General features: G+C 41.0%; 2 protein-coding genes across 7 annotated transcripts; one reads left to right on the top strand and one right to left on the bottom strand.

The window, feature by feature from the left end:
- Nucleotides 1-4625: 4625 nt before the first annotated feature.
- On the top strand, nucleotides 4626-19616 carry LOC119139778 (alsin-like). 4 transcript variants are annotated; one of them, XM_037280744.1, is made up of 41 exons: nucleotides 4626-4817; nucleotides 5210-5348; nucleotides 6260-6420; nucleotides 6518-6742; nucleotides 6863-7053; nucleotides 7228-7260; nucleotides 7348-7521; nucleotides 7602-7690; nucleotides 7769-8004; nucleotides 8100-8172; nucleotides 8804-8952; nucleotides 9733-9820; nucleotides 9931-10027; nucleotides 10115-10192; nucleotides 10515-10742; nucleotides 11048-11219; nucleotides 11306-11501; nucleotides 11584-11649; nucleotides 12060-12219; nucleotides 12331-12462; nucleotides 12816-12944; nucleotides 13115-13138; nucleotides 13723-13793; nucleotides 13920-13986; nucleotides 14116-14294; nucleotides 14425-14490; nucleotides 14560-14658; nucleotides 14746-14910; nucleotides 15057-15168; nucleotides 15243-15320; nucleotides 15442-15578; nucleotides 15850-16005; nucleotides 16088-16202; nucleotides 16277-16434; nucleotides 17002-17100; nucleotides 17264-17446; nucleotides 17659-17704; nucleotides 17845-17906; nucleotides 17992-18141; nucleotides 18250-18346; nucleotides 18471-19616. In XM_037280744.1, exons 2-41 carry the CDS (start codon nucleotides 5314-5316, stop codon nucleotides 18507-18509), a joined length of 4815 nt encoding a protein of 1604 aa, XP_037136639.1. In that variant the 5' UTR covers nucleotides 4626-4817; nucleotides 5210-5313; the 3' UTR covers nucleotides 18510-19616. The 4 variants fall into 4 exon arrangements, with proteins under 4 accessions (XP_037136639.1, XP_037136637.1, XP_037136636.1 ...); XM_037280742.1 differs by having other exon boundaries at nucleotides 9682-9820; nucleotides 15853-16005; XM_037280741.1 differs by having other exon boundaries at nucleotides 9682-9820.
- On the bottom strand, nucleotides 8375-27740 carry si:ch73-116o1.2 (ras-related protein M-Ras). 3 transcript variants are annotated; one of them, XM_037280749.1, is made up of 7 exons: nucleotides 27559-27740; nucleotides 24664-24905; nucleotides 24435-24588; nucleotides 23888-23987; nucleotides 23739-23818; nucleotides 23395-23524; nucleotides 8375-8410 (listed from the first exon to the last, which is right to left on the bottom strand). In XM_037280749.1, the coding sequence occupies exons 2-6, from the start codon at nucleotides 24854-24856 to the stop codon at nucleotides 23425-23427; spliced, it is 627 nt and encodes a 208-aa protein (XP_037136644.1). In that variant the 5' UTR covers nucleotides 24857-24905; nucleotides 27559-27740; the 3' UTR covers nucleotides 8375-8410; nucleotides 23395-23424. The 3 variants fall into 3 exon arrangements, with proteins under 3 accessions (XP_037136644.1, XP_037136645.1, XP_037136642.1); XM_037280750.1 differs by lacking the exon at nucleotides 8375-8410 and having other exon boundaries at nucleotides 20295-23524; nucleotides 24664-24863; XM_037280747.1 differs by lacking the exon at nucleotides 8375-8410 and having other exon boundaries at nucleotides 20295-23524; nucleotides 27559-27739.
- Between the last annotated feature and the right edge of the window lie 67 nt (nucleotides 27741-27807).

Raw genomic sequence — 27807 nt, 5'->3', positions numbered from 1 at the left:
TGCGGCTTTTTCCATTTCTTCTGTCCATCCTTTTTGACGTGACGTTTGTTTTGGGTGGGTGGTGAGAACAGTTTTCACCACTTGAGGCCAATTCATCAGGAAGTCAAAGCCCCGGTTGTAGAGGAAGGTGACAAATCCCAGCGCCGTGACAGCTGGTTTAAGATTTAAGACAGTTTTAGGATTGTTTGTTTTGGTTTCATTTGGAGTCTGTAGTCACTGCTGCATTCTGTAAGATTGCTTTTGAGACTACGGTACCTCAAAGGAGCCAAATTATCCACTTTTACTTTATTTGCCCATAAATGGTCATTTAACATTTTTGCACTGATTTCATATAACACCAAAGAATTGTTTTTTTTTTAAATATGTTACTAGCGATTGGTTGACTTAATTTTTAAACATTGAATATTAAAGCCAACTGACCTTGATACGGAGCAGTATTGCGAAAACGAGTTATCTTTCCTCATTGGTGTGTTCCGAATAGAAATATTTCAGTGACAAGTCATTGTTAAGAGTTCACTCCATCTTTTCCCGGGCTGACTCACATGACAAATACGCCAAAAAATGCAATAAAACGTCCATTTGAAAAAAATGACATCAAAGTTGATTCTGGCCTTGACTCAATTATGACTCCACTCAAAAGATAGCAGCATGATCATTCTTTATTTATTTACCCCCCCCCCCCCCCACACACACACACACACAGTCTTGGAGGTCATGTGCTAATTGACACAAAGTTATGAAGAAGGTTATGTTGCAATAGTTGTCCCTCAGAGATCTTTGAGTTTAATATCATTTCAAATTTATTGTCAATTTTTGTGTATTTGATCATGGAGGATTTTGAAATGAAGAAGTGCGGGGGAAGGGAACGCTGAAGAATAGGAGTGGAGGGCCGAAGAAAAGGGAGCGTGGAGAAGGAAGAGGATTAGGCGGGGGTGCGTCGGGGGGAGGCCTCCTGCGGTTTGGAGGTCACACGCACAGCTGTGGCCGTCACCTTTCACTGTGAGGGACTCACACACACACACAAACTACAGTGATCAGCACCCTCGGTGGGAGGTTGACCGTAGCCAGATGGCCGTCGCTCTCTTTTTATGGCGCTTTTTTTTTTTTTTTTCTTCAAGCCACACCTCTTTCCAAGAACACTCAACACATTTCAAAACAGCAGTGTTACATCATGGTGTGAATGAGCCAATCAATCAGTAAATCTAAATGAATGATGTATTAGTAAAATACACGTAAAAAGATGTCACTTTGGTGTCGACTTAGAACCACAAGATTGAGAACCCGTTCTGCCTGCACTCAACCATCGATGCTAGTATCTGTTGCTATGTACGACAGTTGGGTCCGTCCATGTATGTTGTTTTTTTGTTTTTTTTAATTCAGGCCCATGACATGTGTTTTAAATATTGTCAAATGGCATGGCTGCACATGTGCTCAGCCTCCATAGCCAGATTGGATCTTTATCTCCCGCCCTTATTGTCTCAAAAAAAAAGAACCTCATTTTCCATTTTGGGGGTATTAAGCTAAGAAAGATTAATAAAAAAGAAATATTTTCAAATAATGCATGGTTTCACAAATGTATATATTGTTTCATATGCAAGTGTTTATAGAGCATATTTAGATTCCAATTAATTTTAATCCTGCAAAGTAAAATGAAAAGATTATATTATGTATATTGCATACGCAATCATTATTCATCAGCTGTTTTAATTTTACACACATCCTTTTTTCTTTGATTTGGATCTTAGTTCATTTTGGGGGAGACTGACAAATTGCCAGCCAATCACATTGGACCTATAGCCAAACATGTCTTCAAACCCACAAAGCTGCTGAGATTCAAACCCAGAACCTCACGACTGTGAGAACGGATATGCTAACCACTAGGTCACCACCGTGTTACCAGATGGTAGTTTATTTGTGATACTCTTTTTTGATATAAATGAAAGTCTTGGACAAAAATAAGAGATTGCGGTTCAAGATAATACTGGCATAATCCATTCTGTATAAAGCATACATCTGGAGTGTGTTTTTGTTTTGCCCTCTCCTCACGCTATTATGGGTGATCAAACCACACTCTTAGATCCGCTGTTCTGTGGCCTGGCTTCATGTCAGCATGGTTTTCCCCTCTGAACACAAATACACACATGTGTACACACAGATACATGCACACAAACACGTGCACACCCCCACCACACACACCCATACACGTGCGTGCGTGTGCATGTCTCGTAAACCTTGCGTTATTTCCAGCCGCACTTTGACTTTAGGAGGGTTTTGAAGACACACTAGCTGCTTAAATCATTCCGTGTGTGTGTGTGTGTGTGTATGTGTGTGTGTGTGCGTGCTCATACACAACATTGATTGTTATTTTATAAAAGTATATTGTGATAATGTTTTATAATGAAACAATTTAAATATATTGTGCATAATTATTAGGTTTTTTTTTCATGAATACTGGCCATGAAAATTGAGCCCTCAGGGTTCAATTATCACAGGCATGTGCATTCGGGCGTAAATAGTGGCACATCTTGATTTTCTTGCAGTTGCAATGCTCCTTTGGCGTGTTTTGGAATTTGGCAAACCGCGCTCCGGCATGCTGGGTGTTCCAATGGATGGAATGTATTTTCTCATACACACCCTGACGCACCTGATGATTTGGCGGCTGAAATTGGCTCAATTTTACACTGGCTTAAAACAGGTCTAAGTTGCGGCGCATGTGATAGTTTTGATAGAGATGCAGGCAAAATGACTCTGACCCGTGTCAATCTCCTGCATAGACACGAATGAGTCAGTTTATGTTTCCATGTTTCTGATTTCATTTTAAAGTGAATGAGCGGAGCCACTTGCATTGGCTGGAAAGCAAGTTAGCTGTGTTCACCCCCACGATGGCGCAGACGCCCGTTTCTAACTGCGTGTGTATGTATATGAAAGTAGCACACTTCATCCATATGTGCAGTTTGACCACTCCTGCTTTGGGCATGAAAATTGAGCCCTACATACAAGCTTCTTTTGAGCTTTTGATCAATTTCCACCTGGACGCCACAGCTCAGAGTACCATATTGTATTGTGTTAGTTACACACATTGGATTTCTTACAAAAAAAGTATCCTGTGGGTTTTGGCTTTGACTTCAACAGTGTGCTGTAAAAAAATAAAAATAAAGAGAGAGAGGGAGAGAGAGGGGGGAGCCTGAGCATAACTCATGAATCATGGCTGCTGCTGCTGCTGTTAACTTCTGTGGTTCAAATTGTTCTTATTCGGCTGTCTTAAGAAGCTAAGCCAATATTGTAGCTCTGGTCTGTTGTTTCCGTATGTTTATTATAGTGGTTATAGTTACAGGAATGACACCTCATTATACTGAGAGCTGTTTATAATCCTCTAGTTGGCTTCTTTAGCCCACATGAGATATGCATATGATGTTGAAACAGTGCAGTGCAAACGTCAACACTTAATTTTACAGTAAATTAAATTGATAGTATTGTTAAATTAATCAAAACCCACACACAAGTTCTACATTTATTGTAGAACATAAATAGTTTCAGCACAACATTTGCTATGCATGCTTCATGTTTGTGCGGGTGGAAGAGGAACATTTGTTCTCTGTTTTATCAGATTTTTTTTGTTACTTTAAGTGCGGGGGACGAATCGTAGACTGTGTCTCCCCCATCCCCAATGCCATCTGCGCTGATGATTCATACCCAGACAATCACATGTAGACTCATCAAGGCTTTAGGGCACCCCACCAGGCCCCGCCTCTTAAAGGCACATCTACTACATTCTTGCAGCTATTAATTAAGTACAGTATTTTTCCTAATTATTTTTATATTTTTGTGTTCATATAGGTTTATGTCACAATGTAATACGTGTTTTAATGATTAAATCTCTTTACAACATGTATTTAAAATCATTATTTTTATTTGATCTATCTATATCACATATTTTTCCCCTGTGGTGGGAAGGTCTGCACCATATACCCTCTTTAATTTACTGGAAATCTGGAACAATATGAAGAGAAGATGAACAAAAATATTAAATATTAAACTACTAAACTGCTTTGTTAATTCCTGAATGCACTAAAAGGTCAGAAAAATTATGTTTGACATGTCAGACTGAAGAAGGAGACCGCAAACAGCAAAGTATCATCAAGCCTACATAGCGCTTGTGTTGAAAAAAGAAAAAAGGGAAACAAAGTGACAGGAAAGTGCAACACCTGAGACGAGGGAGTGGATGAAAGCCTGCTCTCCCAGACTGTCAGCTCTGAGCGAGCTTCCACTTCCTCATGGTGCCAAAAAGCTCATCATTGCAACCGCATTTCCCATGCACTTTTCGCTCATATGCACAATTTCAATCTCTGAGTTTTGTCTTTTAGGTGAATCAACTTTATTGGATGACCAGTACAAAAATAATGCAAGCCATAATTAAAATTTAAACTACATTACAAAAATCACACAATACTAAATTTTCACACTCTAAAAGCTCTTTAATTTTTTTCTGACCACAAAAAGGATACAAATATATCCTAGCGTACAAAAGGGTGTCCACCACTGAGTCAACCTGCAATTTAAACAGCGCTGACAAATTCGCGAATCAGTAAAGTATGTCCCGAGCGGGTCGCCATGGTGAGCCTGTTGCTGCCGACAACAACATTGCCTAACTCAGCTGTCATAACTTCTGCCTTCGACTGCGCTGCACTGATTGACATTTGACCAATTACCTCTCTACGTCGTCTTTTACAACCACATCCACCATTCCACGCGGGCAGGGGTGTTTTCTTCATACTCCAAACCGCAGCTACTTTATTACGAGTACACTTTGATAGTCGGTAAGTTTGTACCAAAGAGTTAGCTTAGCTTCAAATCTCTAGCAGTCTGCTCGCAAAATGTCGACTAAGAAAACAAAACTTTAGGCTTGGTCTGTAACACTTAGACCAGTTAGCCTTGTTTGGTAGATGTCAGTTTATATTTAAGCAATCAGTTTGTGAGTGAATTAATTATTATAGTCCTGCGTGTCAAAGTGAGCAATGCACAGTATTTGCACCAACATGCAGCAACTTGATGCATGTTGGTAATAGTCCTAACATGTCAGTAATGGTAATAGGTATTTTACATTAAACCATGCAAATTATTTGACAATTTGGTGCAATCTTGGTAATTTAAATGCTCTTCTGTATGGAATGATTATTATTTTAAATGTGTGCTGTATAATTATACATAGAGCCACCCACTGGCATGACATGATGCTGTCAAGACATAACAGAAGATTCCCACTGAAAACAAAATACATTGCACTAAATATATCTTCGCTGGTTTGTGGAATGGATGATTGCTGAAGGGATGGAGAGCGAAGAGCAAAGGTACCTGTATCTACACAATATGTTATGTACACTCAAGTTTACTCGATTTATATTGTATATGGGTTGAGAATTTTACATGGTAGTAATGTCGATGTACACACAGCTGGAGACTTTTTTTTTTTTAATCAGGCTCCAGTCCTGTGCAAAGATTTTTGAATGAATGTGCAAATTCTTTCTGTGTTTACACAGGAAAGATAATGCTGGTATTTTCAGACGTTTGCATTTTTCTTGCTAAACGCTCTTATGTAAACATGCGGTCAAAATAACACACTTTTGGTCCTTTTTTTTTTTTTTTTTTTTAAACAGCCCCTAAGTCACAGGTGTCAAACTCAAGGCCCGAGGGCCAGATATGGCCCGTCATATCATTCTATGTGGCCCGCAAAGACAAATTGTGCATCAAATTTGCGTGTCAATACTCGAACTGCAAATTGTCTTCGCTTTTAATAATATCTTTTTTTTTAAATATTTGACCAGTTTTTACTCGTCTGATTTGAAAATGAGTTATTTGTCAGTTTGTTTTGTAGCTTTTACTGTATATAATATGAGGTGCTCATACATTTATTTGGGTTGACAGTCATAATGGCCCTCCAAAAGAAGCTATGACTACAATGCGGCCCGCGAAAAAAAAGAGTTTGACACCCCTGCTAAGTGATTTTCATCCATAATGTTTGGTCTGCTCTTAAAAACTACTTGACTTGACTATTGGGTGTTACATAAAAGCCAAAGAAAACGTTATGCAGAGTTAATTGTTTGTTTGTTTCTGTTGTTCATTATGACGTCTGGTTGTTGATGCTCATTCATTTGCAAAGCAACTTTGGCCTAATTCAATTAGAATCACAACAGCTTGCTTTTGGGGTCAAGGCTACAGCGGTTGCTCATGCGCATCATATTAATTCTAATTACATTTGTAGCCTTGCAGGAGAGCGGGCCAGTGCACCTCCAAAACATGGACTGCTCCACATTTGGCAGTCGGGAGGACCCAGTGAGCCACTTAGCCCAGAAAGAGTGCTTCTATCGCAGTGTGTTCTGCAGGTGGCCCTGGGAGAACATCACGGACTCCTGCTGGCACAAGGTAAGAAATTGCATTCCAATAAACTCTTGTATGAAATGGAATCATCTTAAAAAAATACTTTTGGGGTGAAGTCAACTTATTGTGTTTACTCCTCCAGGTGGTCTTGTGTATTCTTTTGGAGAGCTGCTGTGGAGGGGGCTCAGTGTTCCTCCGTCATCTCCATTGTTGGAGGTTTCCCTCCGAGGCACGACCGTGGTCCATGTGGCTTGTGGTGGTTTTCATTGCGGAGCCTTGAGCGAGCAGGGTGGCGTGTTCATGTGGGGGGAGAACACTGCAGGACAGTGTGGACCAACTGAGGGGGATTTAGACTCAAACGTGACTGGTTAGTCATTACCTCATTTTCCTTATTCTTAGAGTCGTTTCCTTGAAAACATAAATTATCTATGCTCAAATTGTCTCAAATAGAATTTTTGAGGCTTTGTGTTTGACTTGTGTTTGTTAGTTGCAGAACCATACCCGCTGGCTGTGGTGGACTGCGAAGTGGTTCCTCCTGTGATGGTTCGAATTGTGGATCTCGCTTGCGGACGGGAGCACAGTCTGGCATTGTCGGCCCAGAATGAGCTGTGGGCCTGGGGCAGCGGGTGTCAGCTGGGTCTTGTCACAAGCAACTTCCCCGTGTGGAAACCCCAAAAGGTCACATGATGCAACACTAAATTGTGGACCAAAGTAGGATTTTAGATGCTAATGATTACAGCTGATGTCTTCCAAAAGTGCTATGCAATACTTTGGTTTTGAAGCGAAACTTTATTGTTATTATATATGATAAACGATGACATCATTGCTGATTTTATTTCGTTTTTGGTGTAGGTGGAACACTTGGCAGGCAGGCATGTGATTCAGGTATCGTCTCTTTTCCCCCATAACGTCATCCCAATGTTAAAAATAAATGTTTTCCATTTCCAGCATTATACTTGTCATCTTAAACAGGTGGCTTGTGGGGCCTACCACAGCTTGGCTCTGGTCCGTTGTTTACATCTGCAAAACCCCAACACTCCGAAACTACCAGAGAGACGGCCATCGAAGAGGCATGAGCTTTTTGCTGCCGAAGATGCGCACTACTGTCCACTTGGGGTGGAGCTAACGGAAAACATGAGAGCAGAGGTTGAAACTCCTCAAGCAGGTTCTCCAAAAATCTGATGCTTGGAAGGCGTATTGAGTCTTTTGTGCTTTCCAATTTTTAGACTTCAGTCAGAAGGCACTCCAGACAAAGGCTCCATCCAGCTGGCATCGGCCGTGAATCTCAAGCTGATCTGTCTCCATCCTCCAAAGAGTAAAGTATTACAAAATGTTGCATTTCTCTTTCTCTCTATGGCTCCTTTTTCATTTCTGATTTTATTCTGTCTCTTAGGAATGTTCCTCTGGCCGGTACTGAGACTGAGCCTGATGAACACGCTGACCCTCTAACCCAGACGGACAGCTGCACTACATCGTACCCGCTGCCAGCCTTGACAGATAAAAAGAAAGCTGCTTTGCCTAATGAGCTAGTGCTTCACAACCTCCTCCAGAAACTCTCTGGTCACTCATTAGAGAGGCAACAGAACAGAAGGCTTGGAGATGCAGACTCAGTAAGCAGTCACACCTCAGGTGGGTGGATAAGATGCTATAGAATATTGTATGAGTGATCTTTTTCTTGTTTGTTCTATCTCACCTTCCCTCCTTGCTGTCTTTTTTTTGTCCAGAGGATAGCTATGCTTCCTCAACTCCCTCTAATGATCTGCTCCACACAAGTTGCGAAAATGACTTGATATTTAGGTAAGTCATGGAAACAAAAACTCATTGTCCCATACAATTCTCACCAATTATCTCAAAATTTGAAGAGATGTATGAATATTATCTTTAAAAGCTTTTTAAAAAAAACAACTGAAAACACTACAAAGGCATTTTTGTAACATGCCTTTGTCAAAATTTGCCACATTATACATAGTTTTTTAAAAATGGGCTACGTGCAGAGTCCACAGAGTCCTTTGTGTGTGTGTGTGTGTGTGTGTGTGTGGGTGGGTGGGGGGTGGGGGTAAGATAACATGCTCCAACGTTTTTGGCAGGAGCTGGACTTCTGACCGCAGACATTAACATTTTTTCCCAACTGAAATTGGTTGGACTTCAGTCTCCCAGCTTAAAGATCCAAGTAAAAACAAATCAGCAAATTGTTTTTGAGCACACTATTTGCTTACTTTTTTGTGCTAACTCTCATTGTTGCCATAAATGTCAAGAATTCATATTGTTGTTCCAACTTAAATTAGTGTAATAGTTACATTGTGTGTGTTTTTAATACAGTGTATATTTTTTAACATGAACTCTGTGCAGTTTGCTCATGACATGGAGTGACTCATTCATATTTCAAATATTTTGGACACCTCAATCTTCATTTTCTCACCCATTGCAGCAATGAGGTAGTGCGGTCCTCCTCTCTCGAAGGTTCCCTGTGGAAGAAAAAAGTCATGCTGGAGCACAAAAGCTCTAGTCTTACCGACATTAACCAGAAGGGCAAAACGGCTAACAGGAGATTCTCCCTACCTGGAACACCCACCCATGGTAGGTTACAGTAAGAGCTAAAGTTGTAGAAATGTTTGAGTTATATGTGGACAGAATATAAATTTAGTTCTTTGGTCTTTGTTTCCATTTATCTCCTCTTGCTGTGGCTCCTTCTAGTTTTTACAAGTTTGCATTTTGCTGCAACGTGAAGCATCAGCTGTTTTAGAGTAATGTCCCTTCATGCCTACTGCCCGCATATTGACCGCTCAGTAGCCTCTGCATGGTCATGTGACTTAGCTTAGACACCAAGGTGAGCAGTTCAAACATCTGGAGTGAGTCCAAAGTGTAGCTGCTGACCTGAAATGGACCTTGGAAAAAACTGCATGGATTGTGTCATTTAACTGGCATGAGAAGATGTGTTTTGGTAGGATTTTGACTCCCTTTCTAGCTCTTAGGTGCTGCAGCTATAAGCAATCAAATATTTGTAGAATCAATTCTGTGATTATCCCCAGTCATCAGATAAAAAAACATATTTTGCATCATTAACATGTTCTTGTGAGGTGCATTTGTCATTGTTGTCCAAATTTTAATTTAAAAATTTAGACATTATTAAGTAACATAAGTTCGTAGTAACACTAGTTCATGTAGGGAAAAAAAGATGACTGCGAAGTTTTGAAGATTTTGCTTCGATTTCTTTTTTTGCACAAACTTTATTAAAATTATTAAACCAATCATTTCAGCCATAATAGTGTCTATTCTCCATTGGCCCACATGCTTTCCCCACTATAGCAACCCAAAGGCAAAAACAACATTGTGGAAGCAAGCCATCCTCTTTTTCAGAAGATAGCTTTCCGTCTTTGGAAACGGAGGTGTGGAGCTGGGGCAGAGGGTCCGAGGGGCAACTGGGCCATGGAGATCAACTGGCCAGGTCTGAGAGAGATCCCATTCAAAAATGTGTTGAACACATTTCCTTTAATAAATTAGCGACTCTCTCTGAGACGTAATCATTTGTGTATCTATGTGTGTGTGTGTTCCTAGACTCCAGCCTCTCTGTATTAAGTGTTTGACAGGTGAGGAAGTGATCAAAGTGGCCGCAGGATCACACCATTCGCTGGCTCTCACCGCTCAGTGCCAGGTAACTGTCACACTCAGAGACTTAACTAATGCTTTCTCGTGACCCCTTCTAACCTTAGCTTTCATAATTGTATTTTTTGTATTGCAGGTCTACTCATGGGGCAGCAACATGTGCGGACAACTCGGTCATGTCAACAGTCCTGTTACGGTTCCACAGCAGACTAAGGTAGAAACAATATTTTTAATTAAGTCATGTTTTAAATAATGTTTAGATGCTCTTCTATTGCTATATATTTTTCTTGTCATTTATTAAACCATTTTTCAGGATTCATTATTGTCCTGTTTTTCTACCTTGTTTATCAAATCAATTAATAATAATTACTAATAAATTATGCTTATTGTTGCAGTTCAAATAAATTAATTAGAGGACATGTTATTGTGTTGTCATATAATTTTTTTTCTAAGGCATCAGCAAAAAAATCTATAATGGGGCCTGACGAGAGAGAAATAATAAATCTGCACTTTTTGTCCCTGGGTGGCCTCTGTAGCTGTCCGATGGTCTCAGGGCTTGGGATGTGTCGGCGGGCCAGAGCCACTCCCTCCTCTTGGCTGACGCAGACGGCGTCCAACCCGTGCTGTTGTACTGCGGCCAGCAACAAGAGCCGAGGTCAAAGCCGAGTGAGACATCCTGCCCTAGGTCCAGGTCGTGCCAGCGGTCACCAAACAGGGCTGAAAGTTACTCAGTCAGACCCACCTTGATGCCTTTTTGCATGGAGGTGTGTGGCCCCCGGTTATATGTGTTGACCTTCCATGTGTGGTTGTTGGCAGGAATGTGGACTTTCCTGGCAGTTTTTGGTTGTTCACCTGTGGGAGATGAATTATGAATTAGGCTTTTTGAAAGCACAGTGGACTTAAATACAAGTGTACCAACTATTTTGTCCATATAGGGGTTTTACAGCCTTGTTATTTTTCTTACTCAAAGTACAAATGAGCAGAGAAGTCAGCAAACTCAACCTAAGCGTGATTTTTGTTTTTCTTCTTCTATTTTGTCATTGATGAGGTGAACATGTCTGTGTGCTAGATGGGTTACATCAGCAGCGTGTGCAGTGGTGGTCACAAGTGTGCGCTGCTAGCCAACCACAACATCTCGGGTCTTACCTTGGCCCTGTACGAATTGGCTTCTGGCGAGAGGAAGTTTTACTGCTGGTTGAGCAACGTCAGGAAACTGCTTCTGATGCCCATTTTCAACAAAGGTAACTCACACTTAAACATATAAAAAGTTGACCTTCAAATGATGATGCTGCCTGCTTTATAAAAATGTGCCTGTGTTTCCGCGCAGAGAACGCACGTCCATCCCTCGGTGAGCTCTGCACTCGACTCTTCAACTCCCTTTATAAAACTTTAGTTCGCCTGAGCATCCTCATCGGTCAGCACTCGACGTCACTCACCCATTTCCTGCACAACGTGCTCCGCCGAGATGTCACTTCCCTTCACCTGCTCACACACGTTCAGCATTTTCTTGACGTCTATACTGAGTAAGATTGAAATCCAGGTGCTAATTACATTGTGGAGTTTAATTGACTGTATACTGTACTTATATTTTCCGTTTCCGTGTAGGTATTGCAGTGCTGTGGGCGACTTCCAGGTCATGGGCGGATTTCACTTGCTCCATAAACTATCCCTGTAATTTTCTTGATTTGATTACAGTAGGGGTGTCAAACTCATTTCCGTCACGTCGCTACAGACAAAGTGTTGCATTTAATTTTTTTTTTAATAGTATCAATAGCGGCTAGCAAATATTAAGTAAGTATTCTATACATCAATGTTATTCTATAATTTATGTTAAGTAGGGATTTGTTAAAAAAAATATGATCGTCTTGTCAGTTAAAAGTCCCCTGCCAAAAGGAAATAAACCTATTTTGCAAGTCGCAGCAAGTGACCACCACACTTACTTTAGGGGACCTGTGATGTGCTGCCCCTAGGCCTTGAGTTTTGGCACCTCTTGATTACAATATTTGTATATTCCCCACAATACAAACTTGTCATAAGACACACTAAAAGATTCTCCGTGTCTATGTGTGTATGTTGTCCAGCGAGTGTTTAGGTTCTAAGCAGGCCAGACTTGCTCAACTTTCCGAACTGGACCAATCGGTAAGCAGCGATGACGATTTGGGTTCCTTGTTGTATCGGCCAATGCAGCAGCTCCAGCGGTACACTCGAGTCCTGCTCACATTGGAATCCTGCTATGACGAGGTGAGGCTGAAGCCCTCCATTTTGCTGTCACACACACAATGTAGACAAACGTCAAGTGTGTTAGTGATAAATATGAGGACAACATTGTGGTGCTTCTTTATTGTCCACCAGGTTACAACAGAGTATCAGTCCCTCCATCAGAGCGGTATGCAGTACGAACACCTCTTTGCGACTCTACTGAGAAAGAAGATGGAGGCTGAAGTTACCTTCCTCTTCTGGAAGACTCACTCTGGGAAAAACACTGTGAGTGCAACCTGCCACTTGCTACAATTTGTCATTTAAAAAAACAAAACAAATTGAAGTACTTGGCACTCTTGATAATTTCATATGCAGTACTTGGTCATATCATTTAGTTACTATACCGAGATAATGGCGATGAATTTTGATTGACACTGTAAGACCGCTTTATTAATTTGACATGTTAAGATAAGGGTGTCAAATATGTAAAGCCGCATTTAATCTCTAAGTCTTAAAAGGGTGTGACTGTCAACATATGTCAACCAGTTCTAGTGCACCCGTGTCACATGCCTGAAGTGAAATCTAAATGATTATTGACGTTCATTCACACTCACAAAGTGACGTGTGGTGTATTTCAGGAGGGTCTGCGTCTCCCGCAGCGTCGCGTGTTATGTGAAAGCAGCAACCGAACGCTGACCCTTCAAGGCGCCGGCCGCTTCTCCAACCACTGGTTCATACTCTTCAACGATGCGCTGGTTCACATACAGGTATGCATGCAAACAGTGAACACCCTGCGGACTGAAACGTAGCCTGAAACAAAAAACTACACTGACCCAACCTGTTCTAACTTCAAGCGTAGTCCATCACAACATACATTTTTGAATGATGCTCTTTCCATCCGTTCGATTGTTTTTTTTTTTTTTCTTCACCCACTCAGCGCGCCGCTCCTCCTAAGATCCTCGTAAGTATTACGATAGCAGCTCATCAAGCTCTGTGCTACAGCGGCATGGGTGGGCTGGTCTGTGCGCAGTACTCACACTTTTCACACACCCACTGGATGTGGGTCGTTCGTCTTAAAACAGGACTGTATGAAATGTTCAATTAACTATTTATAAGATTTTTGGATTTGGTTGGTAACCAAACTGAGAGTTCATGTCTGTGGGTAAACCTGAATTCACATTTAACATTTCATACGTCCTGGATTGAGATTTATTTTGTGCATGGTGACCAGGTGACAAGGCTGGAGTGTTTATATTTGATGGTATCTAAGTTTGTGGATCCTTTAGCACAAAGCCCGTTAAGCTCTTAAACTCACCGCTGCAGCGTGGCTGGCAAACTTCACAAGTTGCGTTTACTTTTAATATTTACTGCCGTAGACTTTCCCTGGTCTTGTGGATTCCTCCCTGTGACCATCCTGTTTTGTGTACAATCCCTATCTTTTTTTTTTCTTAGCGTTCCAAAACTTCCCATTGTCAATTATAAAATAGAGTGGAAATAAAACAAGAAAATGAGCAAATTCTTCATAAGAAATATGTGTCTTTCCAGTTCTCCACTTATCGTGTCTACCCTGTGAACCTTTTGTGGGTCAAACCACTTCCTGAAAACAACAGCGGATGGTAAGTTTGGGTTACCCTACTATGTATGATTTTGTTGTCACATTTTGTTGGATCCAGTATTTAGCTGAACAAAACGCAACAGCGGAGTAGAACATTTATACCATGTTTTATTTCATGTGTCTCTAGCCATGCCATCAAAATGTCATGTCCAGAAGAGACCTTCATCTTGGTGGCCTCAACAGCACAAGAGAAGGTATGCATTTTTTTTTGTGTGTCTCACATAATGGAAGAAATATTGAATCCCGCATTCAGTTCATCCTATATCACTCAACATTTTTTTTTTTCCCCTTTGGGGTGGGCTGTTTTTACACCCACCATGTAGAACAAGTGGCTGCATTTTCTCAATCAAGAGGTGGACCGGGTGCTGAGTGGTGGAGGTCAGGGTTCATCGCCAGGAATAACAGCAATGTCCCGCACGGCCTCCTATACATTCACGGGAGAGGGACGGTTCAAGGACGCTCAGTATTCCGGCAGCTGGTTGGCTGGACGAGTTCATGGCAGGTCAGAGAATCCTGTCTGTGGTGGTTTGTATTTTTGAGACGCAGAGTGATCACAAAATTGATTTTTGCTACATTGTGAGACTCTTTTTTTTTTTTTTTTGGACAATTCTAACTAAATTGTGCATTTACAGAGGAACAATGAGATGGCCGGATGGACGTACCTACACTGGGAACTTTACGAATGGACTGGAGGATGGGTCGGTACCATTGATAATGTTGAACTAATGTGGAACGGCTCACCAATAACCCGCCATTTGTCCCTCCAGCTTTGGGGAGTGTATGATTCCTGATAAACTGCTAAATAAAGCCGGCTGCTATCAGGGACACTGGCGAGATGGCAAGATACACGGCTTTGGCGTTTACAGGTCCGTTTACGTCTTTGAAAAGTATATATGCGATTTTCCGTGACCGTTCTTTTGATCGCATTTTTGATTGATGTGGGACTTTTTTAGGTACGCCAACGGCGAGGTATACGAGGGCTGCTTCAATGACGGCCAGCGTCACGGCTACGGCATGCTGCGCTCAGGCAAGATGGACAAGACTTCTTCAGGCGTCTTCATCGGCCAGTGGGTCTGTGACAAGAGGACTGGATACGGCGTCTATGATGACATCACCAGGTCTGATTGATGCGCAGCTTTTTTTATTCCCATTGTCGGACGCAGCAAATGGATTTGAATATGCTTTCATCTTCTACCAATAAATTGCATTTGTTGATGTCAGCATTTGAGCAGTGACCTCATTCGCCTTACTTTAATTCTTCTAGGGGCGAGAAGTACATGGGAATGTGGCTGGACGATGAGAGGCACGGGAGCGCCGTGGTGGTGACGCAGTACGGCGTGTACTACGAAGGCAACTTCAGAGAAAACAAGATGAGTGTGAGTGTTCCGTTGGACTCGCTTTAGTCTACCCAATGCATCATTCTGATGATGCAGCACGGGTGTTCCCTTAGGGTCCCGGTTTGCTGGTCTCAGACGACGACACGGCTTTTCATGGGGAGTTTTCCGAAGATTGGACGGCCAACGGGAAGGTAGAAGATATCGCTTTCCTTTGTCAAACGCTTGCAGTACTTTGGTGGGATTTTTGACAGGCGCTTGTCAATTATTCCAGAGGTGTGACTGGAATTTAATCATATTCATTCTTTCTCTCAGGGTGTTTTGTTCCTTGCAAATGGTGACACACTAGAAGGCCACTTTAGTGGGGAGTGGAGCGCAGGTTTGAAAGTGGACGGAGTTTACACCAAATTAGCCGCTGATGACATTGAAGACAAGCACAGAAAGAAGTTTATGTGAGTGCTTTAGTGGTATTTTATTATATTCAGAGTAATTCAGTATCAGCTGGTCTCACTCATCTCAAGTCATGTTTCCTTATTGAAATGAATAGAAGTGCCATTCATTTGTCCCATCCTCTCAAAAACGGACATTTTAAAAATAGCACTCTATAATGTTCTACTTAAAAAAAAAACAGCAACATACATTTATGACAATTAATATGATGTAAAGAAATATATATATGTATTTTTTTTTAATCTTTAGTTTGTGTCTTGTGCCCGTGTGTAGCAGGTTGGGCCAGTTTGTGGTGGCTGCAGATGAGAGGTGGCTGTGTGTTTTTGACGAATGCTGGAGGCGACTGGGCTGTGACACTGCCAGCAATGGAGAGAGGACAACAGCCTGGGAGAACATTGCCGTTTCCATTTCAAGTGCACGTCGACACAGGTTGATTCACAATACAAACACGCAGCTTCATATTTGATCTTACTTGAATTTTTCATCATATTTTTTTGTTATCTGTGTGTAGCCCGGACCTCAGCAGGTCTCAGAGCAAAATCTTGGAGTGTTTGGAGTGTATCCCTCACCACGTCGATGCGGTCACCTCCACAAGTTACGACAACATACGAAAATACCTCACCAAGGTGTTTCAATTGTGTGAACGCCGTGCCTGTTGTGTGATTCTGATTATTTTTCGAGCTTTTTATGTGCATTCTAGGCATGTGAAACCCCGTTCCACCCTCTGGGCTGGCTGGTGGAGACGCTGGTGACCGTCTACAGGATGACCTACCTGGGTGTGGAGTCAAACCACCGGCTGCTCAGGGAGGCTGTCAACGAGGTGCAAGCCTACGTCAAACACTTCTACTCCATTGTCAGGTATTTTAGGTTTATTCTACAGCAATGGTTCACCAATTGTGATACGCGGGCGCCCTCTGGTGGTACATCATATATTAATTAACGTTAAAATGTCTACTTCTTTTAATCCAGGACAGTATATTTTATTATAATTGTTGTATCTAACGGTGAAGTACAATACACTGACCTGTATTATTTTTTATTTTTTTTTACAATTGTTTGTTTTCAAACATTTATTGATGGACAGTTTATGTTACGTTTATGTCTACATTTGGGTTTAATCTACATGCATTTAGATATTCAGTTCATTTTCCGGGGCGGTTTAATGTTCCAACTGTCTGTAATGTTACAACAGCTCGGCGTAATTTTGGGACTAATACTTGTGGCTCGTTTTTAATTATTGTCATGACGTCGGCGCACGTAGAGCCAAGTACTTTTTGAGGTGGTGCGACATTGCCTCTACCTTGATGAAGCTTCATGGTGGCAACATTTTAAGCCAGGAACAAAATAATTTCCTTTGTTTCCTTCGAGCTATTGACTGTATGATAGTACAATATTTGTAATCATCACACTACTTTTGCATTTCAGGTTCCTGTTTCCTGGCTTACCAGACGACGGCAGCGTCCTACCAGATACTCCCATTTCTCCCTGTAGAATAAGATACAGCTCATATTCAGAGGAGCCAAGGTAGGTATTCGCGAAAACATTTTTCATTTACCGACTAATGTGCTGTACAAGTGAGTTCATTTCTAAATCTGCATCCAAACGAGAGTAGCCTTGTTATGTTCCGGCGCATGCTCGGAAAATTGTTAACACGTGTTTATGTTGACTCCCGATTCTCCTCCCTCAGCTTTGTCTCTGTAGTCAGTTGCTCCACTCTGCTCCTCCCACTGCTGCTCCCACAACTCTATCAGCCTCTCTTCATGCTGTACTGTCTCCATGACGAACAGCAGGACGCGCAGTACTGGGAGCGCATCATCCGTCTCAACAAGCAGCCCGATCAGTCCCTACTTAGCTTCCTGGGCGTTCAGCAGTGAGTGTTTGACGTCACTCGTCGTTATTGGCGATGACCTCTGAACTCTGTTGATGAAAACAATACATAGACTGCAATGTCATGTGTAATTGAGCAAAACTGTGAAAGGCTGTCAGGATTGAAAGTGAATACACATTAGGCTAAATTAATGATTGTTGTGTCTCCTTAGCAGTTCACGTGTTTAGTGTATGATTGTCTTTTCCACCCTCCAGAAAGTTCTGGCCAAAGTGGATGTCTGTTCTTGGGGAGAAAAAAGAGGTCAGACACAACTTCAAAAATAGTCCGATCAAAAAATAATCACTATTTGGTTGATTTCCTATTTTATAGATCTAACCAGTTGTATACAAACGATAAACCAATTTGCCCATTGTATGTTTCTATCGGGCTCGCTCTTTCAGATCGTATCCAGCAGTAAAGATGTCAGCTTTGGCAGCGCTGTCGAAACACTCCAACAAATCAGGTAGCTTTTATTTGCGCCTTAAATGGAGCAGATGTTCACATGAATTGATGCCAACTGCCACTTGATGTCCCCGACTCGTTGGCAGCACCACGTTCACTCCGTCTGATAAACTCCAAGTCATCCAGAATACGTTTGAGGAGTTGACCCAGAAAATCAAACCCACGCAGGACACCGACTTCCTGTGGTGCATGGACGACCTGCTCCCGCTCTTCCTCTACATTGTACTTAGGGCGAGGTGCGTGCACGCACACAAACTGTATTCTTAGAGCTCAGCGTGTGATCAGTTGATTTCAATGTGGGGAACTTCTTTCAAATGAAATGAGCCTACGTCACTTTCTTTTAGAATCAGAAACCTGGGAGCTGAAGTGAGTCTGATAGAAGACTTGATGGATCCTAACCTTCAGCATGGAGAGCTAGGACTGATGTTCACCACCTTGAAGGTGAGCAACCTCCACTTCCTTATGTTCTTCTGGTCTGGGGAGAATGCTCCAAATTCAGTGTTGAGTGTTCAAATATTTAAAAAGACAATTTTCAAACTAAATGTGACATCTGTATGTGCGGAAGGCCTGCTACATGCAGATCCAGTTGGAGTCAACGATATAGCAGTGAGCAGGATGGACTTGATGAAGTTCAAGCTACCCGTTGATCCTTCCAGTGCTACTAACAGCTATGTTGCCACATTTCTTACGGGACTTAAATCGAACGTAAATTTTTTTTTTTAAACGATGAACTCATTGTAGCTCGTTTGAACACAAGCACACAACTGGCTCAGGGATTTCAAGTACAAGTGAACGAGAGAAAGACAACAAAAAAAACACGACTACTGACTATTTGCCTTTTGTACATGTTGGAGCAGTCAATTGCATTTTTTCTTTTTTTTTAAGCATTTCACTGGTTGCAAAGTGGATGGAAACTTCAACTCCACCCATAAATGTATTGAAGATGTTAGGAGGAATTCTCGCATATCCAAAATCACTACTTTTAAGAAATCAATAACAATTAAAAACACTGTCTTGGTTTAGTTAAGCGAAAATACCAGTAGGATCAATTAGTGAAGAAATACAAAATCGACCATAGGAGATTTTCATCTGACAGGAATGACGGACAGACAGGTGCATCTCAATAAATTATAGTAGTGGAGAAAATTTCATTTATTTCAGTAGTTCAATTCACAAAGTGAAACTTTTATTGTATAGATTCATTAAAAAAATAAAAAAATAAAAAATGCTTTTGGGGGAGGAATAATCACAAAGCTAAGTGTTTGAAAAGGGAAAGCTCCCATACTGTATTATCGTCTCTCAGGTTTTAATTAACGATGATCGAACATATTTCATGCAATTTAGTTGCTTTTTTGTGTAGCCTTTGTCGCTATCTTTTCATGAACTACTACCACTGCGCTTATGCAATTGAACAGTCTAGCACTAGCACTTTTTCTTTCTCACTGTCAACGTGCAATTCCAAGTATTTGTCTTTAATTAAGCGTCCTTTTGGGTGCATCAAGTATTTACCAAGTATGTATCACATTTCATTGTTGAATGTATAAGATGATTTGAATACTGTACATTGAAATAATCTCCTGTATTGAATATCTTTTTGATCTGGTTAGATCTTCTCTACATTTGTGTACTTGGAACACACGCAGTATAGTCCAGGGACTATGATGTCAATGTACTTGAATGCACACGCAGCACACCTATCACGCTCACACCCGAAATTTAAAAAACGTTCTTCACGCATTTCAAACGTGTTGGACTGAATTCATCCATTTGATTATTTTTAACATATTTTCAAAGAAAATGTATTAAACAAGATGAGAACAATCGTCACTAGAGAAATATAGTATCCTTTGTATTTATCTAAAAAGATGCTTGAACAATGAATAGGATTTATTGTGTGCATGACATGATTATTTTTGTAAAAGCAGATTTAACTATGCACATTATTTGTGTTATAACTAAAGCACACTAACACTTCTTGTCAATTAAATAACTTGTGATTTTTGCATTCTGTCTAAATTTTGTGTTTTTCCTTTTTATTGTTTACATGTTTTTGGGGTGTTTGCATATAGAAAACGCAATTTATTGCATCAGTTCAATTCCAGAGGTAATGTATTCAATTATTTCAAGTTATTTATATATATTTTTCATTTTGAATGTTATATATTTCATCTTTTTAGATATACAATGCATGTAATGTGTTACTTTTCAAACAATTTTTATTTATCAAGTATACAATTCGCCATTAACATGTATAAAGTATTCCCACTGTTAACTTCTCCAAATTATGAAAACAAACATGCAGTATCTTAAAATGAGAAGAGCTGATGAAATAGAATAAAAGAGCTGATGCATGCACAGCAGATGAAACAAAAATAATTAAGTCGGAGTCGAATCATAATATTTTTATTGTGATGGCCCCCTGAGGCTAGATTTAAAAAGGCACCGTTTGCGCCTCGACTAGCTCCTCAGTCAAAAGACAAAAAAGGCCTGTACAAAAAACAAACATTTAGAACCACATAAGAGCGCCACAGCTCCCAAATGTAAAACATTACAACAGGCCTTTTCAAAACAGGTTTCAGAGACCCCCCCCCCTAAAAAAAAAAAGCCACGTCAAATAATTGTCATTCTGTTCCAAAATAAGTGACAACAAAAAGTGCTCGATTTGGCTCACATAACATTCAGGGTTTTTACAACACTTGATTCACCTTCAGCGTTTTGTATTTGGTCTGGCCAAACATTCATGAAAAAACAGCAGAATTCTTTTTGTACCAGCTAAAATGCAATGGAAAAAAAAAAGGGTTGCAAATCAAATAAAACACCCAGCTGTTGCATTGCATCAAAAAAAGTTCACAGCACTTTACACACATTTCGTTACATTAGTTACAGCCCTATTTTAAATTGTATTCCATTTTCTTGTCCATCAAAATACACGTGCTTTGATTTTCATTTTTAATAAATGGTAGGGGAAAAAAACATTTTCCATGTCATTTTGGGGTGTTGTGCATAGAATTTTGAGCAACCAATTTATGCGGCAACACATCAAAATGTGGAAAAAGGCAAGCACTGGGAATTAGTTTGGTTTTCTCAAGGGTGTCCTTGGACAAAATTGATAGAAACACTTGTCTGTGATGCGAAAAACAGTTTAGCTTAGCATAAGGGGGGTTGCATTCTGCTCACAAGTTGCTTCATAGCATTGCATTAGCACAAATAAACAGTTGAGCAAAACAGCTGCTTAGCATAGCACAGTGGTTTGAAATCGTTGCTTCCCTCGTGTGAGAAAATCTTGGCATAACATTCGGGCAAACAGCAAGCTTAAGGAAAAACAATAAGTACATTTTAGCATAGCATCATTAAAAAAAATAGTTTGAATTTTGGACAGACAGTAAGCAGATTTTAGCTTTGCTGCTCAGCTAAACTAACCGTTTGTATGCTCAGATAGACAAATACTGTAGCAATGTGTCTTCATCCAAATTGCATTTACTCCTTGAGTTTGACGTCCAAGTTAAAAATATATTGACGAGAGAAACCTTTTCACATGGCGTAAGATCTGAAAAGGCAAAGAAAGGCCCAGAAGCCATTTTGAGGTCCCATAAAAAGGAACAAAAATAGCTAAGCTGGGGGATGTTTTTTTTTTTTGTCCAGTTCTGGGACACGCTGAGGTAACGTACATCAATAAATTATTGTTTAAAAAAAAAAAACACACACATTTTCATATCAATAATACAAAATGGTATCAAACGTTCAATGAGACACAATCAATTCTTTTAAGAGTGACTTGCATCCTTTTTCAGTCTTTGTCAGGTCCCTTTAATGTCCAATGTTGATCAAGACCTTTGCGAGGCGACTGTGTGCCATTCACTTTATTTTTGTTTCCCTTTGAATACCTCAAGTTTACATTTGGTCTTATTCCCAGTCTTTATGAATACAACAGGCATACCCAGACACATGCGGCTACAACACCAATTGTTTTTTTCTTCTTCTTCTGGAATTCACATTCCAAACCGTTTGGACCATTTCTTTTCTCCTATGTTCATAGGAAAGTCCGACATGGCATTCAAAGTGCAAAAATGTATTCCTTTGACAGAGAGACAACAGGTTGCCTAAATGTTTTTGTTGTACGTTTGTTTTTTCTGATGCATTAACAGTACAAGCCATTTCATAGGTTATTAAATTGTACATTCCCATTCAAACTTGTCTTGAATGTCGCCGCTAAACGAAAACTATTGTCGTATTTTGACGTCATATTGCCTCATGGAGGTATAGGATTTCAAAACTCCCATCGTGCTCGTCCCACTCCCCTCTTTCAACGTGCGCTGTCCCTTCGCTGAGCGTGATTGAACCTGAATTCATTGGTTTGCAAAAGCTCCCACATAACAAAAAAAAGTTTGATCACATTATTTAGCATTTTGAGCACCCGCGACCACCGTTGAGATCATAACTTGTTTATCACATTTATTGTGAGAAAACACCAGAAAAGTAAATAGTGAATTTTTTAAAGTATCTACCAAGGGACCACAGTGAGGGGGTGAAAAAAAATACTACATATGGTACATGATAAATAAAGTCAGAATCTTATAGAGAATAAAGTGGTAATGTTACAAAATAAGATTCAAATATTATGGTGGGGGTTGATTTTTGATTAAAAAAAAAAAAAAAAAAAAAAAGCAAAAGGTGTTATTATACAGATAAAGACCAGTTCAGACAAAATAGGAGTAAAAAACAAACAAACAAACAAACAAACAGTTAAATGATCAAAATTGACTCTGGATTTTATGAGGATAAACTCACTATTTTATAATGGTCATGAGAAAGAATTTTTTTTTATTAAATTAAAAAAAGTAAGGGTGATTGAGGATTTTAAACCGTTGTCATTGTCAAAGCTTTTGGCACAAAAATCATCTTGTGTGAGAGGGTTAGGGTCACTTTACACCTCCCTCATAAATGAACACACGTTCCTTTTCTACATGTCCTGGATACATTGTAAAAGTTTTTGCACTGATATCCTGTCGTATTCCCATTTTAGAAAATATTTGCTTCTGTTACCGTGAGTCCCGTTTGGCATCACCACACCAACTTGAGCAAACTTCCATTCGCAGTGACAAAATTGTCAATATTATCGGACACCATACAAGCACGACACGGATTTTCTCCACATCCTTCCGTCACTCCTCAACGACGTCCCAAAACCATCACTTTCCAACCCCTCAGGCGCTCAATCACCAGTAGAATTAGTCCAGAAAACACAAACACATCCTTCACACGGCCCACCATAATTTTCCTCGGTCCAGTCTGGTCCGGTAAAGATGACATCAAAATAAACACGTCAGTACTTCCGGTTCAGTATTAATGAATGGACACTGAAATCCTTCATGGGGATATGGAGGCAAAAGACCCCCTCCCAATTGTCTCCACTTTTTTTGTGCGCCGGTAGTTATGGACTACCGGGGAGTTAGTTCCCTGCAACCAAAGTTATTTGTGTGTGTGTGTATGTTACGTGGGAATGATTGTGGAGGACGAGGTCACAATATGACACAGCGGAACCTGTGAGAACCCGTCGATCGTTCTGCTCTCCATTTCATCTTCTTCTTCTTCTTCTGGTTTCTCTCGGGAACTTGTTGTCTGGAAGGAAACCAACTTTAATGAACTTAAAGTAAAAGAGTGCAAGGGAAGCATTCATTTAGTGTCAAGCTATGTTTGGATCCTGACCCAAAAACCATGTGTGGCAAGATTCTTGGAATTCAGGTAAGACAAGTTTTGGCATACTGCTTCTGATAAAAATGCTGGGCGGAGGTGATTGTTGCAAACAGCAACACGTGTGTTCAGAACCTTTTACCTTATAACACGGACCAGCTCGTGGAAGGCCTTGTCCACATTCATCGGAGGATCCTTGGCACTGGTTTCAATGTATGTTATCTAAACAAAACAGATGCAATGTTAGTATGATAAGAAATTTGCAATGTGTTGGTTGTTCTATCTACTTACGTTATGTTTGGCAGCCATCTCTTGGCCCTGGTCAGTGGTGATCTTTCTCAAATGGACCAAGTCCACCTTGTTTGCCACCAGCACCATAGGAAAAGCCTCCCTATGAGAGCAAACAGTCCAACATTTTAAATGCTTGTAAAACTTCATTTCTGTTGTAACGCAACAAAATGTGTCAAACTAGATTTCTATTCTCTGCTGCACAGCGCAGCTTAATATATAAACGTTTGGTTTCACTTCCTGTTTCCTACCACGTCAGTCTGTTTTCAAGGTGACTGTTGGTCACAGTTACTTTGGGATTTGGAAACAAGTCGTACATTTTGGGTTCAATGGTGCTGCTGTTTTAAATCATAGGAAGAAATCCTCCAATAATGGTGACGCTACGATAGGACGACCCCTCCCACCAACATTTCTGCTGAGCACGCAAAGATCAAGTGACTCAACAGCTGGAAAATAGATGGCTGTGCAAACATCTGGTTCCACTACAAAAATGGTGACAGTTAAATTAAAATGGAGCAATCGAGATGTGTGTCTCTGCACATCGTCTAACCTGTCTTTGACCCGTAGTATCAGCTGATGAAAGCGGTCAACGTGTTCAAAGCTGGCCTTGTCTGTCACCGAGAAGACGATGAGGAAGCCGTCTCCTGTCCTCATGTACTGCTCCCTCATGGCACTGAACTCCTCTTGCCCGGCTGTGTCCAGCACTGGGTAGGTGTACACGCACACAAACGACTTTCAAGATGTTCTGGGTTTGAATCTTAGCTCAGGCTTCCACTCACCGTCTAGAATGGCCCACTGTCCGTCAATCTCGGTATGCTTAAGGTAGGAGTCCTCTATGGTGGGATCGTAGTCCGGCACAAAGATCTTCTGGAAAAACTGGATGGTGAGCGCGCTCTTGCCGACGCCGCCGTCTCCCACCACCACCAGCTTGTACGTTGGTAGGTTGTCGCTTGGCACCGCGCTGGTCGCCATGGTTACTCTGCAGCGGTGATAAGAGGTGCGAAGGCGGCTTGTGTGAGATCTGTAACGGAAGACAGGCAGACAAGACTTGACTGGAAAGGCCTGTTGAGTTGAGACGTGAGGATTATTATTTTTTTTTATTCTGACTGCTTTGTGTCCCTGACGACGACGGTTACGGCTAAGATCATGTTAGAAAGTGGAGAAGAAACTGAACCGCGTGAAGTTGTGAACAGGCACCGCATTAGCTAGCACAGAAAGCTTTCTGTGGTTGCTGCTTTTTTTTTTTTCTTTCTCACCGCGGCTCCCACTGGCAACCCACAATGAGCCTTGACTGTGAATGCAGCCCCCCTCGTTAACTGCATAACTGCTATTGTGATGAATGCTGGCCAACAAAAAAAAAAAAACATTTTCTGATTGCAATCACAAGCCAGAGCTTAAATCTAGGCTTAGATGGTTAAATTCAAAGCAGTCAATATAAGTCAAGGTGGCAAGGTAGTATCTTCCCCGAATAATGTCCTCCTCTTGCACACTTAACAGTCACTCTTGGGAGGTGAAGGTGGAACAAGAACCTCGATAAAATGTTCGCCACTTAAAATGATGTCTGAGCCCGTCCCAAAACCTGACATTTCAATTTTAGCTTGTCTATTTATGACTAAATTAAACATAAGCAAGGAAGAAGTAGAAGAGGCGGGGTTTAACTCGGTTGCCTGAGTAAATAAACTAGGTGAAACAAAACAACTCTGAGCTTTATATTTACTTTCACTTGTCTCCTGTTGCCACGGAGATGTGGTTGACACGTTTAGCTTGTACCACAACCATGCATGGTTAACTGCTATTTTGGTGAATGCCAACTTTTTTTCCCCACTATCCCCAAACTCAGTCTTTCCTCATTTTGCATTTCAAAATTATTTACCGTCTTGGCATAGTGGTTGTTGTTTGGTGCTTATTGCACGTAACTCAATACATTCAAACACTATGCAGGCGCTCAACACTTGTCGTGTGTGCAAAATGTGGCATATGTGCATTCCCGGGACCCATATGGTCGCAATCAATCTGCCAAAAATGACAGAGAACCTTCATTATGTGTCATTCAATCGGGCTATTATGGTAGAACGCTCACGCGACAGCGGGCCGCATTGTGGGAGCGAGCCAAAAAGAATGAAGTGGGAAGCAAGTAAAAGGGTCAAGATGAGGGTGTGAAGAAATGAGAGGCAATGGCATTATTCAGGTGTTTGGTCCTTAAGAGCCACAATTGAATATTGTTTCATGGTAAATTGAGAAAAATGAAACCAGGCATTTTCTAAGATTGTACCAAAGAAATGTATTAACGCGCTCAAGTAGAAAATTGGGAAAATTACCAATCTTGGTAATTAATCAATACCTATTTGGCATTTCAATGGTGTGCGCTCACATAGATTTGCATGCATGCGAGCAAGCTTACGGGCAAGCGGGAAGCAGCTGTCAGCTGGCAACCGGCCATCTTATCCTGGCCTGCACAATGGAGGGAAGGAAGATGTTTCCTTCCTCTCTAAAGCCTGCCAGTGGGTATGAGCAGTAGGTGGAGAATTTCAGAACCAAAGCCCCCCTGATCTAGCGCTCTCTCTCGTCACATATGGAAAGGAAAATCATTTGTAGAATGGCAAGAGATCTGGAGGTTAAACTAAAAAGAAAAGGGGGTATCCCAGCTGTCATTGGTCAAGAGGTGTAGTACACCGTAGACTCACAAACAATAACACTGGACAACAGCTAAATGACATTTTTTTTGTCTTGCCCACCATAGTTTTGAAATTTACACTTTTTAGTTTTCAAGTTTCACCTATAAAATCGAGGTTGTAAAACTGTCAAAATGTTTTCAGGAATGTCAATGTTTGTAGAGATGTCTCGATTCTGGTGTGATAAAAATATTTAATGCGATGAAGCACATGCTAGTCCACACAGATTATCAACATCTATTGACACACACACATTCACACCTTTTAGAGTCCTCAAATAACCCACCACGCATGTTTATGGAATGTACAAGGAATATGCAAACTCCAATGAGATTGGAACACTGTGAGACAGATAAGCAAACCGCTAGGCATATTAATTTTACAGAATGAATGAACCTTAATCTTGACCATCCTTCACAATATCATCCTGAGCAGAGTGCTGTGTCTGTCTGTCTGTCTGTCTGTCTGTCTGTCTGTCTGCTGACTGTTGCTTCTGAATGATCTCATCCTATGATTGAACACAAGAATCTCTGTATTCCCTCTGTATCAAGCTTCACTAGCCTTTGTGCCTGGCTCAACATTGTTCATTATTATTTTTATCTTTAAAATACAGCAGGGGCAAAATACAAATAAATGCAGCATTTTCCACACTGACGTCAGTGACAGAACGTCGAGCGCCCCCCCCCCGTGCTGTGTGACTCTTTATTCTACTGTGTAAAAAAAAAAAAAAAAAAAAAAAAGCAGCCGCCCCAGTATGCCACATTTATAAGTGGCTTCGTCGTTCTCAAGTTTGCGGCAAAAAATGCGATTTGCGCTCATTCTAAACGAGGAGCGAAAGGTTCCGTAAACGATCACTAGCAGTGTCATTAGTCGAGTAGTTATTGGGGCATCAGTAACCCGAAGTAGCAGTTTATACACCATTTAGTACAAGACCCGAACGCAACATTCATCCGCGAAACCAGATGTCTACCTCCCTCGGCCTTTCTTCTGCAACACACTTACCGTTATGTGTTCCGCTGACTTATAATAACCTATAGTAAAAAGAATATTGAGGGAAAAAAGCCCTCGCGGCTACATAATAGTCATTGTTTCAGCCTGTCTTGGCTCCACACCGCCGCCGCCCTCGCGCCGCAGTCGGCCTTTTCAGTTTCCACATCTGCGGAACAAAAAGTCGAGTAGCTCATCTTTGTATTGCAACAGCTGATGCTATTAATAGAGTAGCCCGAAAGGGGTGATCGCCATTTTTGCTAA

Source organism: Syngnathus acus, chromosome 21 (assembly GCF_901709675.1).
Source record: "Syngnathus acus chromosome 21, fSynAcu1.2, whole genome shotgun sequence".
In the NCBI taxonomy this organism is placed as follows: Eukaryota; Metazoa; Chordata; class Actinopteri; order Syngnathiformes; family Syngnathidae; genus Syngnathus; species Syngnathus acus.
The sequence above is the reverse complement of the archived record's forward strand: the minus strand, read 5'-3'. Positions and strand labels throughout refer to the sequence as shown.

Coding starts and splice junctions, on each gene's coding strand:
- LOC119139778 (XM_037280741.1), top strand. CDS start 5,314: ATGATTGCTGAAGGGATGGAGAGCGAAGAGCAAAG. Junction 7,691..7,768: donor CTGTCTCCATCCTCCAAAGA/GTAAAGTATTAC, acceptor TCTGTCTCTTAG/GAATGTTCCTCTGGCCGGTA. Junction 10,193..10,514: donor CGGTTCCACAGCAGACTAAG/GTAGAAACAATA, acceptor TGGCCTCTGTAG/CTGTCCGATGGTCTCAGGGC.
- si:ch73-116o1.2 (XM_037280749.1), bottom strand. CDS start 24,856: ATGGCGACCAGCGCGGTGCCAAGCGACAACCTACCAACGTACAAGCTG. Junction 23,988..24,434: donor ATACTACGGGTCAAAGACAG/GTTAGACGATGT, acceptor TTGCTCTCATAG/GGAGGCTTTTCCTATGGTGC. Junction 23,525..23,738: donor GAGCTGGTCCGTGTTATAAG/GTAAAAGGTTCT, acceptor GTTTCCTTCCAG/ACAACAAGTTCCCGAGAGAA.